This window comes from Vanellus vanellus (assembly GCF_965231255.1).
Source record: "Vanellus vanellus genome assembly, chromosome: 25".
NCBI lineage: Eukaryota > Metazoa > Chordata > Aves > Charadriiformes > Charadriidae > Vanellus > Vanellus vanellus.
Window position 1 is genome coordinate 6,701,706 of NC_138930.1, and position 16,915 is coordinate 6,718,620.

Genomic DNA, 16,915 nt, shown 5'->3' on the forward strand with positions numbered 1-16,915 from the left:
GTTTGCACACGCGCTAGCAAAGAGAAGACTAACTGTTTTCAAGAAATAAAAATCCATCGGAACTAGGTCAAGTGTTGCTGCTGTGTTTCTTGAAGACGAGTAATATGGTACAACATTACGCTGAGACTGATAAGGTACTGCCCGTCTGTCTTCCCAAACTGGGGACTACTCTTTAAATGATAGTATCAAAATAGCGGCATCCTTTTAAGAGGGAGATGTTTTAACGCCGCTGTCTTTGGCAACTCCTTTTTCAGCTTTTTCACAGGAGGTTCCATTTGTGGAGATTTTTCATGATCGGTATCCTGCCTTCTCTTGGGAAGCCTTCCATGGTTTTTCTGGGTAACTTCCCGCTCTGTGATGACTTCGGTGGCTCTGCCCACCGGGATAATCCTCCCTACGTCCCCGAGCATATGGTGAATTCTCTCGTCGCCTCCCAGGTGGACCAAACCTCTCTGGAGAATATTTCTCTCTGCTTACTGGAGGTCGAGGTTGCGCGCCAACAGCATAGTCCTTGTTAATACTTTCCATATCGTCCTCTGTGGTCCCTGTCCCAATCTCTGTGCCTTTCCCTTTCAAATCGGTCACGAAAGTCAACTGATCTGCCATAGTACGATTTCCTGTCATGCGCTGTAACTTCCCTTTGCCTCTTCCCTTTGTCTCTTCTTCCATATGGTGGTGATCGCGAATAGGCACGAGAATGGGAACGACGAAATGATGGAGAGCGGGAGCGGGAGCGAGCGCGAGAGCGGGAAGAATGTGGTCTTGACGGGGAGTAGGTAGAGGAACTGCGGTGAGATGAAGCACTACAGGAAGTCTTGGACCTTTAAAAAAGAACACAACACAAAAGCAATAAATGCAAGTACTTTTTTTTTCCTCACCAATTTCGTTGTTCCCTTTTTCCCTCTCCATACGCTTATGTCAAAACTTCTTCTGGCCACTGACAGCGCTACTGCAAATTGAAGAACTTGATGGCATGTAAAAGTTTCTGCTTCCAAGGCAGAAGAGCTGCTGCTTTGTTAGTGTAAAAGCATACGGGAAGGGGAAGTCTGTTTCCACTCACTTCCAGCACATCAACTACCATAGCCACTGATTGATTTAAGGTGGTGTATACTGGCCTCGACTGGTACTACTCAGCAACTCCATGCAGTGCAAACCATTTCTGTTGCAGTAAGATGCAAAAAGAGCAAGTCTTATGTCTTATGCACATGATAGCTCTCACCAAGGCTGGTGACAGCATTTCAAGAAACGTCCTAAGAGCTTCTAAACTCAGCCTGCAGCACTATGACGCAATGCCATTCCTCTAGGAAAGATACTGGCAGCATTACTGAGAGCCAGCTATTCCCACTCCTGCCCAAGTGATTTTGGGGGATAGAAGACATCAGGTACCCTGAGTCTTTTCTTCACAAATTCGTCTCTCATTACTTTTTAAAGAACCCTTTCAAAGTATTCCTCATACGTTCATTAGCATCGTTCCTCCTCTCAAAGTCCTTCACCGGTGTAAAGTTTCCTGACAAACAAGCCTGATTTTCAATTCCAAAGAAAAATTTAACAATATCAACAAAATACCAGCCAAAGCCACCAGTTTTCAGCCCAGGTAAGTATCTCTACATGTATCCACGTGTGATAAATAAAAGAGGAAACAAAGACACCTTCTCTCACTTGTCTCCTCCAAAGCGTTTTGAGGTAGTGTTACAATCGCAACAGGGAGACGCAGAAAATCCCACAACGACACCTGTTCAGCTTCTGGCCTCGTCACGGCTGTCAGGAGGTGAAGGATGTCACTACGGTGCAGCTTTAGTAACAGCGACACCTGCTCCTGAACAACTGCTGCCCAATTCTAACGATTGCTCTGCTGTAACCTCTGCCGTATGTGAGCTCGTACCCTACACAGGAAACTCCCGTCAGGGCTGATCCCTTGAATCATCCAACCCCTGTAACGACCGGGGGTGGAGCGGGACTCCTCCCGATTCTTCTAGACAACCTGCTTCTCCAGTACGGACATCTCAAACAGTTACCTGCACAAAAAAAGCCTATGCTCATTTGAATCGTTTTCATTTAGAATAGTTTTGCATGTTTACCGTCTCCAACACAAAAGTATATTGGAAAAAGCACTACGTCACTTTTGCTCATGTCAGATGCGCTTTAGCGTAACTGCAGTCCGGTCTACTCTCGAAATACAGAAGTGAAGAACAACACTACTTCATGGAGCCACTTGAGACTACGCTCATTTCTTGATCCTCTTATTTGCCTTCCACACCCTCACCCCCAACACTTCCCGCAGTCTTCTCCCCTTGTATTCAGCTTTGCGACTGTGGGTGGAGGCTGCCCATGCTTAAAAGAAACTCCCATCTCCCATGTGCCGAGCGCCCACCGCTCCTCTGCTGCTCCTCGATACACGTGATACTTCCGATGTTGTCGCCTCACCATCATGTATTTGGTTCGTCCTTGTCCCTGAACTGTTATTTTCTTGCTTATTTTAGACAATCTGTGGAATGGATCCTGGTTTCTGGTTTTATTTCTCGTAAGATTTTACAACCACTCTGCGCCCTTACAATCCATCTAGAACAAATATCTACCATCAGGAAGGACCAGCTTGACACTGCAATGATGGATAAAACAGTCTCCTCTCTCTCCAACTGAGAGAAAGCAGCTTGGCTGTTGGAGGTGAATGCCTTGAAGAAATTCAGAATTGTCATAAAATAACGGCACTGACTGTTCCAAGGATTTGCTCAATTAGTATCAACTAAGATCTAAAAAAAAAAAAAGAATGTTGGAGGCTGATTTCTATTGGGAAATCGATTTCTCCAGCTCTATTCAGCCAGTAATCAAAAGGGTGGCTTTCCACCCGATCCTTTAATTATATTTTGTTTTTCTATGGAATTATGGTTTCCTCAAAAAGCGTTCATTTTCCAGAGTCCTCTTTTCAATCCTGTACTGGGCTTTTATTTTAAATCATCCTACTGCAAGCACAGATCCCCTCTTTTAAAGCCAATTCGAATCAAGCCGTTTAAAAACTAATTACCACTTGTAATCTCCACATCTATCTGTGCAGACTTTTTTCGTTATAAATCAGCTGTTGTGTAAGTTACGTGTTACGGCCTCGTTTAACAGGTTACAAGTAGGAACGTGTTGAGTTTCTGTAGGACACTTACAGTTCCCGGCCCGCTCTGCCACCGGCTGAGCGATGTGCGCTGCCTCCCATTGGGCGCCCTGTTGGAGCGGGGAGAGGAAAAAGAACAAAGTCCCATTCAGCTTGTCTGAAGGTCATTTTTTAAAAGAAATTCTGAAGGTATTGTTCCTTACCAGTTGTGGGTATCGGTTGTCCCTGGGGGCCCAGAAGAGTTGGGAACGCTGGTTCTCGCAGCACAGGCCCCTGACAGGCCTTGTGAGGAAATGGAAAGTAAGTTGGAAAATAAGCTCTACTAAAATACAAGAATCCCCGCCTGTGTTGACATCAAACTTACCTTCTCTTCCAACAAACTGCTGATTGACAGAGAGGAAGACTGAGGAGGTTTGGCCACCGTCAGCAGAGCCGCAAGAGGTATAATACTATCGGCACCGCTACAACAAACCACACATTTTTATTAATCAAACAGCGTTTTGGAGAGCTGCTTGAAATATGAAGTCTAAAGTGAGAAAAGGCTGACTACTGTAAACGCAAAAAAAACCAAAAAAAATCCCTTCAGATTTACAAATGTGAAGTTGGCCAATTCCAAATGAAGCCCTGTCGAGAAGTCCCTGTGGACTACTGACACCGAAAGAGAAAATGCACCGGAGAAATAGTTTATTAAGCTGGCTGCACATGGAAGGATCAGAGCACGTGGAACCCACACGCTGAATCTCAGCGTGGGAAGGTGGAAGAGCTGCAGTTCTATTGGGAAATGTTGATGCGCTCGTTCAGAGGCTGCCCGAGAGGTTCTTTTGAACTGTGATCCGGTGCGTTCAACGGTACGGCCGAGCCCGACAGTCTGCTGGGCAGAGCGGCTGTTTGCATTCAGCGCATGAAGTCGAAAGGATACGAGCCCCAAACAATAGCACAGATTTCTCATGTATTTTCATGTGACTTCACTGGGTTGCAAACTTAGACTGTCATGTTTGTAAATACTTCCGATTTACAGTGTTTCAGCGTTTATTATCCAATCTGTATGCGGCACTGACTACACTGGGTATTACTGAGGATGACCCTGAGTTATCATAGTATCAGTCATACAAAGACTGTGGAAAAAACACCTGGCCAAGTTTACCTATAATTGTACTTTTACATTTTTCAGGAGAGTATTATTTCCCCAGTCCTAAAGAGAAATTGATGCACTCCAGAAGGTTTGACGTTCCTAAATGGTTCCTTGAGGAACTGTGAGCCACGTGCAATCAAAGGGCTCCTGGGGACAAACTGTTCCTCTCTCAGGGTAAACCTTTACTGAACGACTGATAAGGCAACCAAACGAGAAACGCTTCTGAGAAAATTCTTGCATGAGGCACACTTCCAACTTATCAACGTGTCCTCATTCAAAGGAAAGACAAACCCCAGAAATTCCCCAGTTATCTGGAACTGTCACTAATGGTACATAAATCGCCAGCAGAGAAGCTCAAGAAGAAGAATCTGACTGCAGCATTTTGGTGTCTTTCATATGTATTCACGTTGATCTACAGATTTCCTACCAAAAAGGTCCAGGAGGTGCAACAGGCATGAGCGGTGGTGGAGGTGGTGGCGGAGGCGGAGGCGGCGGCTGCTGCTGAATCTGCTGACGGAGCCTTTTTGCGTAGCCAGTGCCATTGTGGAAGTTGTTCACAGCCTGGAGGCAGAAAAACGTTTACAAAAAGGTAATATGAAACTTAGTAGATATACGACCAAAAGGCTGCACAGAGTAACGTTACTTGTGTGCTCCTGCAAACGTTGTCAATCCTAAAATGAATCAACCCACGGATGTATGAACACGTCGCATTAAACACGGATAGTACTGACGGGTAACTCAGAGTATCTGTAGTTAAAGCACTTCAGTGTTCCCACCGAATTGGAAAAGAAAAGTGTGCCCTGAACTGGCCCCATTGTCTCTAAAGAGCTGTAAGCTTCTCTAACAACAGACGATGTATTTAGAAAGAACATGTGGCCTTATTATTCCATCTAGCCTTGCTTAAGGAGATGTAAATTAATATCTTCTTCCCTTTCAGCTTCTTACTAAGAGACTTTTCTCACAAACAGTTTAGGTAGAAGCCATGACGTTACCTTGCGTAGGAACTGGTTGGCAATGAGAGTATCAGGGGAGACATCTGTCTGATGACACTTTGGGCATGTGCGTTCCTCAGACTCCAGTAATGCCCTTCTAATACCTGTGTGCCATTAGAGTCATCACAGAAGTTTTAGGCAAAGGAAGGCAATGTTGGGGGTTCTAATCAATTATAAAAAGACATATATGATTGATGGGGGAATATGGCTTTAATTGAGAGGGTGAAGCTATAAATATTCAGCAGTGTAACTAAATTCCAGTATGCAGCAAATACCTATACAGTTTTGATATTTCACCAGTGGAACACTTGATGGTTCAACCAGTCTTTTTTTCCACTATCCGGTGCAGTGAGAAGTCACCAACCTCACGGTTAATGAATAAAACACACCTCAACAAAACCTTGGTAGGTTTGAGTTCTCAAGGGTTTCCCCAACTCTCCCCCGGAAAGAATGCGGATTAAATGCCCAACGACCCGTTGCTGCAGAGCACAGTACATCACCAGAGTTGGTGTATAATTTTGTATGAGAGAAGGTGCTGTGAAAAAACTAAATGCATTCGATATCTCATACTGGAATGTGCTGCGCAGTTATGCACTCTTATACTCCTCCTTCTGCATGGAAAGAGGATTTAACTGGATACGTACAAAGGGAAAAATGCTTTCTGCCTTTTTTTTTTCCTGTGTACAAAAAGGAAATCCCCTTTCCTATTCAGGGGATACTTTAGTATGAAATAGAACGGGTAACAAAGTAATTTTGTCATCTCCTCTTTCTGCTCCCAGAAAATCAGAGGTATTTGGAATTAACAAATACGGGAAGAACACGTACATTTGTCACAGTAACTGTTTCCGCAGCAGGGAATAACAACGGCATCAGCCATTATCTCCTTACAAATGAGACACAAAAACTCAGCTGGAATAGGGTCTTCTGAGGAGGAGGACGGCTCCTCTGATAAAAAGGAAGGCTTTTCCCTCTGTCCTCCCGCATAAGCTTCCCTGGAGGGCGGGGTGGGGAAGGAAAAAGAAAAAAGTTACAGATGGGTAAAGGAAAACGGTTCCAAGCTTTGGATATCATCAGAGGAAAATAATAGATGGAATTCTCACTCCACATTTGCCTTCCGAACCATAGGCATTTCGTTTAAACCACTTTGCAATAGCCACAACACCAGGAGAGGGAGGGGGGAACAATCTTCCTTCTGCACAACTCTCCCATTCATTGGATCAACTACGAAATTAGCTCAGACTAGAAAAATCATTTGTTGACAGCCAGAAATCAGGTGCAATGAATCCCACCTCTCCTGTGCCAGAGGGTACCTGCAAATTGCAGGCTCAGGATAAAGTTCATCTCCAAGAAAGTGCATTTTATACATGGAAGAGGTCTATGTTACAGCTTCTACAAAAGGAGATGCGTGACAGAAGAACAGAAGTGCCACCAAGTGCATTTTGGAACAGCCACTCCTGTCAGCACACAGTACTATTCTCTTAGTTTATAGCAACAGGAAAACTTCAGTGCGTTTCCCACATGGGATCTGATAAAAGTCAGAGCAGGGGAGGAAATCTCGGTCTGACAGCTATTTGTTAAATTTTACAAGAAGCCTTTGGAACATGAACCAGAAGCTTTCCAAGAGAACAACTCCACGGTAAACACTACGGAGATACAGATTCTTAGCAGAGATACAGATTCTCAGCGCACTGCAAGTTTAACCAAGTTCCAGGGGCACGGACAGTAGGACCACCCCATTTCAATACCAGCAAGTAGCAGAGTTGTTAAGGTGACGACGCAACGCCAGTGCTTCCTCCCCCGTAATGACCGACGCTGGCCAACTCGGTTGCATCGTCACTCAGGCATTTATGCATGGTTTGTCCCCTTCACTTTTTGGTCCATCCAATTAACTCCGTACTTACGCATTAATAAGTGGTACTGCGTATTTTCCGGTGTTTTTCAGCATAGCCCCCTCTGTATTGGGATCTTTCACCTCCATCAGGAAACCCCTTGACATTCCTGTGCTCGTTTTAATTCTGGGAACAGGCTTAAAATTTTTGTCCTGTTCAGAAAAGAAATACAGATGTATCTCATCTTAAGACCCACACTTAGAATGACATTCCAATGATTATTTTAAGCAGCTAAAGCCCTTAATCCTCTCCTTTTGCCTAGCGCAAGGGTTTCTCGGTTTTACACGCAATACCAAAAGCTGTGAACTCTCATTAAAAAGGGTTAAGACTAGAAAGAAAATCAATAGTATTGAAATATATATAAATATGCAGGAAAGTGCACAGAGAATGATCTATGGACATATTTCATTTTTATGACTTAGAAAAAAGAAAATGCTACATTTTTAATGCTAGGTTTCCCCTGAATTTTGAAGGGTTTTGCAACAGTGCCATATAGCCTCTGTCTTTCACCCCAAGAGAAACCCTTCTGAAGAGGAGAGTTCATGTGTTCGTTACCTAACTGCCAAGGTAAAAATAATAAAAGCTAAGTAACGCCAGAAGTCCCCCACAATCTTACCCCATGTGTTGGGCAGTGCTTTATATAGTGGCCAGGTTTCCCGCAACGAAAGCAAATGTATGAGGCTGGAGGTGGAGCCAAGGGTTTCTTCATGGAACTAACAGGTTTTTGGGAAGAGAAGAAAAAGGTATGCATTTGTCTCTCTTGTTAAAAGAACCCACCTCTACAATCTTTCCATAATCTTCAAAGAAGAGATGTGACATTATCAACACTTACTTCACTGGACCGTATTCACGGCACAACTGGATCATCGCCGCTTTTATTTTCTCTTCTTCGGAAGCACCGGCCAGATCGTCGCTCTGTGTAACAGGGAAGTATTTGGCACACACGTTAGAAACACGTTTAAGCCCACACAGCCCAAGACGGCACCGCTCAGCCCATCCTGTGGGTGAGCAGCACAACGCCAGCTGAGGCTGCGTGAAAACAGCTGCTTCGATCAAATACGGTCGTCCTGAAGGTGTTCTGGGGAGTCCTTACGCCATCGCGGGATGTTTATGTGCCCGTTCACCCACTTGAAAAGAGCATTCTCGGGCACTCAGAACCTTCGGCTCTGTTTGTACCTCACAGAAAGACTGGTGTGACCAATCCAGTTTTCTTCCAAGCGGACTGAAGCTACGTGCAGAAAGAATTATACTAAAAGTACTAAATTGTACTAAAAGTACGCTCTAAACAATTTCCGTGGCAGGACACAAAAAGCACACGACCGCCCATACAAACATACGCATCACTAGCTACGGACAGAGGTAGAACACGGCACCAAGTTCAGCTGGGCAAACCTTGAACCTGCACGATCTAAAACCCATCACACATTCTGTGTACAACATAACCTCCTACGGGAAATATTCCAGCATATTCACTGTGAAATACAACGCATCGCTGGGCACAAATACCGATATTCACATGAGAACTGTGCAAATGATGGCATTACTCACGTTTTCTACGCTGAATTAAAGATGTTGTTTTCAACATAGACTACATTTTACTGGAAAATAGATTAAGTCAATGTTTGGAAAAGTAATACAAGGCGACATCGTTTAGAATTAAGTGCAGTGCGTAGAAAAACCTTTGAGACTGTTTTTACATACTGCTTTTGATGTTCCACTCGCTGGCCCAGTTCGACTTCTAGGAGAAGAAAGAAAGGGGATCAGAACTTCGAATACAGCACTTGTACCCAACATAAAGCAGTGAAAACACATTCTAAAACCCGAACACCAAAACGTTACGTTCTGACAATCTAGTGAATGGGGAAGTTCCTTTGTATACAGAACCTGTGAACCTGTTCTCTCCTGGGACTACAAAAAACCAAACCCCAAACCGCGTTTCTCCTTGGTCACAAAGCACTTTGAGACTGACAGATGGAGAACGCGGCAGTGCGAGAGGAAGTCCTCAGCTATTTTGTCTCGGCTCTGTAAGTATCAAAAAAGTGAAGTCTGTGCTACAGTTTTGTGCTCTTGAAGCATCGGCCACCAAAGCATAGAGGTAACTTCAGCCAATCTGTGGGTCCCTGGTATTACAAATGGGTACCAGATAGAGCAGTTTAGTTTCTAAGAAGGAACAGGGATAATCTTGATGCTTCAAAGTGCAAGTTTACTTCCATGAAACACATCAGTTATCTGACAAAGAAATATCAAAAATCTCAGCAGCACAGTCTGCAGAACAGTGCTTCTCTGTGGAAGCCCACGCACTGTGTTCGGACACCCACCACGCTTAGCCATGAAGGTGCCAAAATACTGAATGTGTTCCATACGCTAAATAGACTAAAAATAGTAGTAGCGATGTCACCTGAAAGCATTTCCTAGGATTTTGTGCGATTTAGGAGCCTGGTGACCAAAATAAAAGATACCTTAAAATCTGCCCCATGACAGCAAAAGGTCAGAGCAGCTTTAACAGGAGAGGTACAGTCTCAAAGCCGCTGTAAACTAATAGCCATAAAAAAAGCTCACACGCTAAACCCCGAACAAAGAAGACAGTGCTTTACCGACACTTACATAACTGATGGTTTGCTGCTAGCTTTAACTCCTCCAGCAGGGATTCTTCCGGCAATTACCGAGGAGTTCTTAGGAACTGGAGCATCGTCATCTGTGTATTCCGAAAACAACATAAATACAGAAAAGAACATCAGTCGGTTTTTAAGAATATATGTCCTTACTCTGTACGTATACTATGTACTTACACAGCACTTCAGAGAATCCTTTCACAGATATAAAAGCAAAGTTTTCTGTGTAACATTGTGCTGTTATCGCCTCAACACTCTAACAGTACCTTTCAAGAAACCTTCAGGTTTCATAATCAAACTCAAGCAGAAAAACCTCCAAGTTTTAAAGTAGTTTGAATGCCAACAGCAAAATGGTGTCAAAGGTCACTACAGGAGAGTCTGCCAATGCATGAGGTTCTCTCCCAGTTTAGCTGAAGCTGCTTTGGCTTCTGTGCAGCTACAAACCCAAGAGACCTTTGGAGAAAAGCAAACCACAGCAAAGTCTCACTTCATGAACCAGGTTCCACAGTCTGACACGCTTGCCCTGCAACACAACAGGCCCTTGGCTAAAGCATGAACACTCTGCGCCGTGGCTTCCACAGCCGTGACCTAAAAGCGGTTCACCTGATGCCGCCAGTGCTCAAGACCGACAGAACGCAAAAGAGAGCCCGCGAGCTCTGTCCCTTTCTTGGAGCATCAACAACCAAACTGCTCAGATGCTCAGCGCTTTACAGAATCACAGAATGAATCCCAGACTGGTGGGGGCCGGAAGGGCCTCTGGAGCTGCCCCACGCCCACCCCCCACCTACAGCAGTGGCACAGGACGGCGTCCAGGTGGGTTTGGAATGGCTCCAGAGTGGGAGACTCCCCCACCTCTCTGGGCAGCCTGTGCCAGTGCTCTGCCACTCTCACAGGGAAGAAGTCCCTCCTCGTGTTATAGATGGAACTTCCTATGCTCAGGTTTGTGCCCATTCCCTCTTGTCCTGTCACTGCGCACCACTAAAAAGGACTGTTCCCATCCCCCTGGCACCCTCCCTTTAAGGATTTATAAGCATTGATAAGATCCCCCGTCTGTCGTATTTTCTCCAGATTAGAAAGACCCAAACCCCTCAGCAGAGGAAGAAAAGTAATCTCAGTTAAAAAGTAGGAAAGACATCATCATTAAGTGCCTGTCACGCTGGAATACTTTGATGCAATTGCTTCTCCTTCCCGAGGCAGTGCCTCACATCTTTTCCCTTCAGCAAATGTGTTCCTCTGTGCCACAGAACAGTCACCTCCTATAGGAAAGGACTCTCACAGAGTTATCTGTACTCAAGAGCACCCTGAGAAATGTGACCCTATGTTGTGTATCTCAGGAACATACGCGTAGGGTTAACAGCCCATTTCCTTTCCATCTTTTCCGTCTGCAATCGACTGATGCAGCGAGTCACCACGCGTGTGACAGCATAAATATATAGGGGGACAAAGGAATGAAGGATTTTTATGCTCTTTGTAATATGCTACCCTTTATCGTCACTAAATTAAAAAAGCGGGGAGGACGGGAAACTATGTCATCGTTTCTCCCTGTAACAGTAATTTAAAAACTGGTAAACATTGTCCGAAAAGACGGAAAGCACTTGCCTTTCTGCAAGTGTCGCTTGGTACCTTCCAAGGGTAATAGCTCGTTTTCCCAACGTGAAGACGCAGTTTTTCTTGATCGGTGTTTGTGATGGTACTGAGTCCCGTAATACTCGCCTAAATATATTCCCAAGAGGGAAAAAGAACACCAAAGTTTACTATATTGGCAGCATTGCTCTTTAGGAAAGAGTGACCAATTCCATATTTACCAGATATATAGCACGCTTCCTTTATTGCTCTTTCCTCTTCAATATCGGCAGCAGTCTTAGGCACCCATTCAGGAACATCTGTAGGAAATATTTTTTAAAGATTTCTAGGTATCTATACAAAGGCCTTCAACAATTCTTAATAATCAAATAATAAGCAAATACCATAATGAATTTCACTTGGGTCATAGCTGGAAACTATTTCCAAAACTTGTCAACAACGCTTTTCGCAAAGTGTAATGGTTATTATAATACATCAGTTGTGAAGTACAGTGCAAGGGTCCAAAAACCCCACTCTACTTCCTTGTAAAAGAAAGAAAAAAACTCTTTACAGTTCTTTTCCTCTTCATCCTCCTCTTCGTCGTCTTCATCATTCAGGTTTATAATCACTGGAGGGTGAACCGGTAGTGAAATATTCTTAGGAGTTCTGAGCAATTGTTGATGATGGGCTGGAGGCAGAATCCCTTCTGGTACACCCTGTGGCAACGGGGCATCTGCAGATAACATCACATTTATTTTATTAGGAGGGAACAAGACTATCAAGTCCAGGTTCAGACCAGCAGGTACAGTTTTTAAATCATTATCATATTGAAGAATCGTTAAATAGGCAGATTGTGTCTTGTAGAAAAAATCTTCTGCGGAGGTTGGCATCTTCCAACCACCAGAGAGGAGGAGAGACACTCTCTTCCGAGAGCACCTTCCAGCTACAGAGAGCAGGAAGAATCACGGGCACTCGCTCCTCTGAATGGGCAGAGGAGGCAGTGCGGAAGAAAGCCTTTTGAAAAGAGGAACATCGTGATCATTCTACGCTGCCCCTGGCGCAGGTTGCCCAGAGAAGCTGTGGCTGCCCCATGCCTGGAGGTGTTCAAGGCCAGGTTGGACGGGGCTTGGAGCAACCTGGGCTGCTGGGAGGTGGCCCTGCTCAGGGCAGGGGGGGTCGGAATGAGATGATCTTTATGTCCCTTCCAACCTAAACTATTCTGTGATTCTATGTTTCTATGACTTGCTCTCACTCTGGCTTCCACCCGATTTCTGACATCTGTCTCGGTTCCCTGCCCTGGACTCTTACCCTGCTCCAGGTTCCAGCTGTCTACCAGGACTCCTGGTAGACAGAGAGCCCCTCTTAGAATGGACTGAGGGAAAAGAAAAGCAACTTATAATTGGGTTTTTTTCCATAAATACTCTGATTTTCAGACATGGTACTGCCTTGCACACTATTACTGTATTTCAATAGCGTCCAACGTTCACGCCTGAAAAATTTATTCAAAACGATGAATGGAAAGACACCTGCACGCACAGCACTGTAGTCTGACGTTCTCTATCCGAGGGGGGTCTCATCCATCTCACCTGTTGTGCTGCATCAACAGATATTGCTACCGGTGGCCCTACCAACCTCCTCCCCCACCACACACACCACTCCTCATTTCTCTTACATCATTACCTGCCTACTCACCGCTTTCACTACTGGAGAGATTTAATCTAGCAAACACCCAAGGAAAGCAACACTTTTACTCCGTGGACCTTGGCAACCTAAATTGCCATTTGTGAGTTCATCTTTCGTGTCACTCATAGGTAGGAAGACCTGTAACGTGACCGCTGAAAAAATTCATACGGCAACCCTATTCAAAGGCCAATACAATTCCTTTCTTTGCCTTCAACTTGCCGGGGCAGCAGATCATACCCAAATGATTTGCCACGGTACGTTTCTTGACCTTAATACATGCTATGTAAGCACGGGAAGTAAGCACTGGGAGGACATTTCCCCATATCTACGCACTCTCATGAAGAAATGGTTGAGAACATATTTTTACTCACTGTTACTCGGTGGCAAAGAAAGTCCATTTATGTAACGAGGTTTGCTGTGATGGAAGGCACAACTGATGCTCAAACAGCCCAAGGGTTGACTTTCCCAGAAACAGGAGGTGTTGCTGTACTTTTGCTGCAGGAGAAAACAGTTTTCAGGTACTGTAAATACAACAATAAAAATGGACTAAATGGATCAATACGGGGCGTGCTGCTGTGAACACAGCGAGAGAATCTGCACCCGGAACCCACATGAGGACAATGACTGTGTGGGTAAGTCGCACTACATTCCCATGCTCTAGTGGTTGCCTTAAATGCGAATCTCCTCTTTTAAAACTCTTTGGTTTTCAGTAATGGGGGAGATGATACAGTAGTCCAGGTACAACGCTATTATGGTGACAAATATAAACTCGGGTTTATATCCTGGATATGAACGACATCCCAGCCGACGGCTGGAAATGCCAGGTTGTCGGTTATTTCTTAACCAGTTTCTGAGCAATTTTGTAGAGGAAAACAAAGTCACACTTGAAAACGTTGGAGTATTTGAAGGTCAGTTTCACCCAGTTCCAGCTACCAGTGGCTGGGTCTAGGAGCAGCATCTCAAACCCACGCCACTGTTGGACTGTAGTCAATACGACTGGGCCATCCCCCGAGACACGCCGGGGGCTGGAGCCAAAGCCCATCGCCCCGCCATTAACGCCTAAATCCCCCGTGCTGAAATGGATGCAAGAACAAAGAGCCCTACAGCCGCCCCCGGATTTTCACCAGGTGGAACATAAATATTTCCTGGAAAAACAAACCCCTTTTGAAGGACTTTGCTTTAAGGAACTGGTTTTGCAAAATTCAGGTAGTCGCTATAAGCAGAACTTGCAAACACGGCCTATTTATTCAGAATCAATATAATGTGGGGTCAACAGGACAGTGATGAGTGATCTTGATGCGCGGTTTTTAACTTGTGTGTTCTTTGAGTATCTGAGCCCAGTTCCCAGGAGAAATCGTCCATAGTTTAGATGGTCATTAGCTCTTCTCGCCACTTCCGAAGATCAGATAGTTGATCTACAGATGCTGCCATAACCCAGCCAGAGGGACATAGCAACTTCTAACTTCACATAATAAACCTCCCTTTCAACACGGACAGTTCAAGACAATCAAGGATACAAACCACTCTCAAATCTACTGCATTTACCTGTGCAGAGTCGGAATAAAAGTAGTCGTCATTCCCAGCTGTGGCCATTTTCACCTTTTGTGCTTCTCCTTCACTGCCAGAACATACATGAAAACGTTAAAGCTATCAACAGTCAGGCAAATCGTATCCTTATCCTGAAAGCAGTCATTTTCTTTCAAAAACTAGACCGTCAGAACCTTACCTCTGATTCTTTGTTTGAAACAAAACTACAACCCACAGTGAAACACACACAAACGGAGAGGTGGTACCTGCTCCAGGCTTGCTGGACCAACAAATGCAGTTACCAGCCGGTACAGAATGTTACGCTTCCGAGGTTCCACGGTCGCCAGCTGCTCCTCCAGCTCATGAGGTCATAAAGATGGTGCTTTGGGACCTGTCCAGCTTGAACATCTTCCTTTATCTCCACTGCTTCAGAGTAAAGCGTGGAAAATCGGAACGTTTCAGAGTCTCCCATTCCACTGTTTCCTTAACGTAACATGGAACAAACCCATTTGGCGGGGCTTAAACAGTACCCAGCTGCTTGCTGTAGAAACTGTGGTCTTAGAAACAAATCTGAGACAAACCTTATTCTTTGGCTGTTTTTTAACCAAAATCCTTGTTCTCCGCGTGTTTCTCACTGTACCTTTTTCTTTGGGTAGAGAAACTTGCTGCTTCCTGTTAGTCCCCCGTTAGCCGTTACCTGCTCACATTGATGGGGTTCATTGCTTTTTCTTGCTGCCGTGATGTCCACTGCCACGGCTCATGCAGGAAGAACAGCGTACGCCTGTGTCCCCAGTTAACACCTCTGTTCCCATTCAGGTCCCAGGCTGCCCTGAACAAAAACTATCTAGCACTGTTAGACCAAAACTGTGGAACTTTGGAGTAAAGCATAACAGGAAGCACCAAAAGGAAAAGGAGCTGTGACCTCGACAGAGAAGGATGCCGTCACTTGACGACTACGAAGGATACAGATGAAGCCAAAGAGAAGGGAGGTAGATACATGGCAGAATTCAAGCGAGAGGACTAGAAGTGCATGTGACTGCTGGTTTCTTGGGGAAAAAAAAAACAAACCCAAAACCACCACAGGGCTGGACGGACTAATCACCGGAGCACACCTGTACTGTACGCCATGGGTCTGCCAGCGGCAAGGATGACAGGCGCTTACATGACAAGCAGGTGCCAGTGACTTCATGGGCACAAATGGTCCGAGGCTCAGCGGTAGTGACACCCAAGCTGGGGAAGAAGTACAAAGGCATCGAAACAACTTCTCGTCTCTCGAGGAGCCCATCAACTTGTCTGTAACTCAAGTATCAGCGGATGGCCTGAAGACTAACTGCAAGGTGGAATACCGTGCGCCTGACCACGGGGACTTTGGCATTGGAATAAAGAGATTTCTGCAGGGATGGATTCACCTGAGCACAGAAGGGGACCAAGGTGGGGAGCGCAGGCGAGAGCTGTGAACAGAGACACGATATGAGAAGGCTCCCACAGTTGCGTAAGCCCGACAGCTGACGGGGGCACACGGGGAAAGGAAAGCTCTGGAAAGCAGATGAGGGCCATGAAGAATGAACTGTGGGTGGGCAGCAGCAGCAGAGTAAGAAAGTGCTAACGCTGCCGAGAGCGATCCAAACAGGGGCTCTTTGTAGCTGTATAGCTGTGCCCAAATGAGGCAGAAAACGAGAAGAATGAATTCTGTACTGGGTTTGCCTGGCAAGGCTTTGGTAGCCCCGCCAGCACCGGCTCCCCGGCCCTTCTCCTGCCCTCAAACCCACCCACTCCCTGCAGCCGCCCTCCCGAGGCCGGCCCCAGCCCCAGCCGCCCTGGGACGTGGCCAAAGCGCAGGCCACAACGGCTGTCTGGGCTCCGGCCACGGCCCTCACCGAGGACTGCCATGGCCGCGCCGTGCAGAGCCTGGCCCTTCTCCGGCTGGTGGCTCCTGGCGATGCGGTGGAGCCTCTTCAGCATCTCCAGGGCAGTCCCAGACCTAAAGGAAAGCAGGGAGGCAGGACATTTTCTCAGTCCAAAACAGCCCCGCGTGTCACCTCACGCTCCTCTGCCGGTGCCAGGGAAGGGCCCCATGCCGGCCACGTCTACTCAGGGCAGAGCTCACTTCCCAGGAGATGGCACGCTCTCTCCAGCAGCAGTGGCAAATGGCCTCCGGCACCTGCTGCCACCCCAGGAACGCAGCACAGAGGTGGAGAGAGAGCCTGCATGCTGGAAAAAGAGAGTCGAGCCCTGTCGTGGCTTCTCGTTGGGACCCTTCCCGGGAACCTGGTCCAGCTGAGCTCTGCCCAGCTCTCCCTTGCAGAGGGGGCTGCCCCCGACACGATGGCCAGGCAGGGAAGGGCACCGGCTGCAGCAGAGGGGACCCGCTCCCTGGACAGCCCTGACCCCTGCCCTCTTACGGGCAAAGCCCGTGG

At 46.1% G+C, this 16,915-nt stretch overlaps 1 protein-coding gene and 1 long non-coding RNA gene across 2 annotated transcripts; both read right to left on the reverse strand.

The window, feature by feature from the left end:
• Positions 1-61: 61 nt before the first annotated feature.
• LOC309681493 (E3 ubiquitin-protein ligase RBBP6-like) lies at positions 62-11,784 on the reverse strand (the record flags this gene model as incomplete). Its single annotated transcript, XM_082495377.1, has 15 exons — positions 62-821; positions 3,153-3,210; positions 3,304-3,382; positions 3,465-3,561; positions 4,660-4,793; positions 5,225-5,328; positions 6,050-6,107; positions 7,143-7,265; positions 7,730-7,826; positions 7,946-8,028; positions 8,815-8,848; positions 9,718-9,808; positions 11,325-11,438; positions 11,531-11,608; positions 11,739-11,784. 15 exons carry the CDS (start codon positions 11,782-11,784, stop codon positions 515-517), a joined length of 1,503 nt encoding a protein of 500 aa, XP_082351503.1. The 3' UTR covers positions 62-514.
• A 92-nt stretch (positions 11,785-11,876) lies between these two features.
• LOC309681534 lies at positions 11,877-15,228 on the reverse strand. The gene is made up of 4 exons (XR_014270042.1): positions 15,080-15,228; positions 14,517-14,981; positions 13,343-13,466; positions 11,877-12,021 (listed from the first exon to the last, which is right to left on the reverse strand). It is a non-coding gene; the product is annotated as an uncharacterized lncRNA (long non-coding RNA).
• Between the last annotated feature and the right edge of the window lie 1,687 nt (positions 15,229-16,915).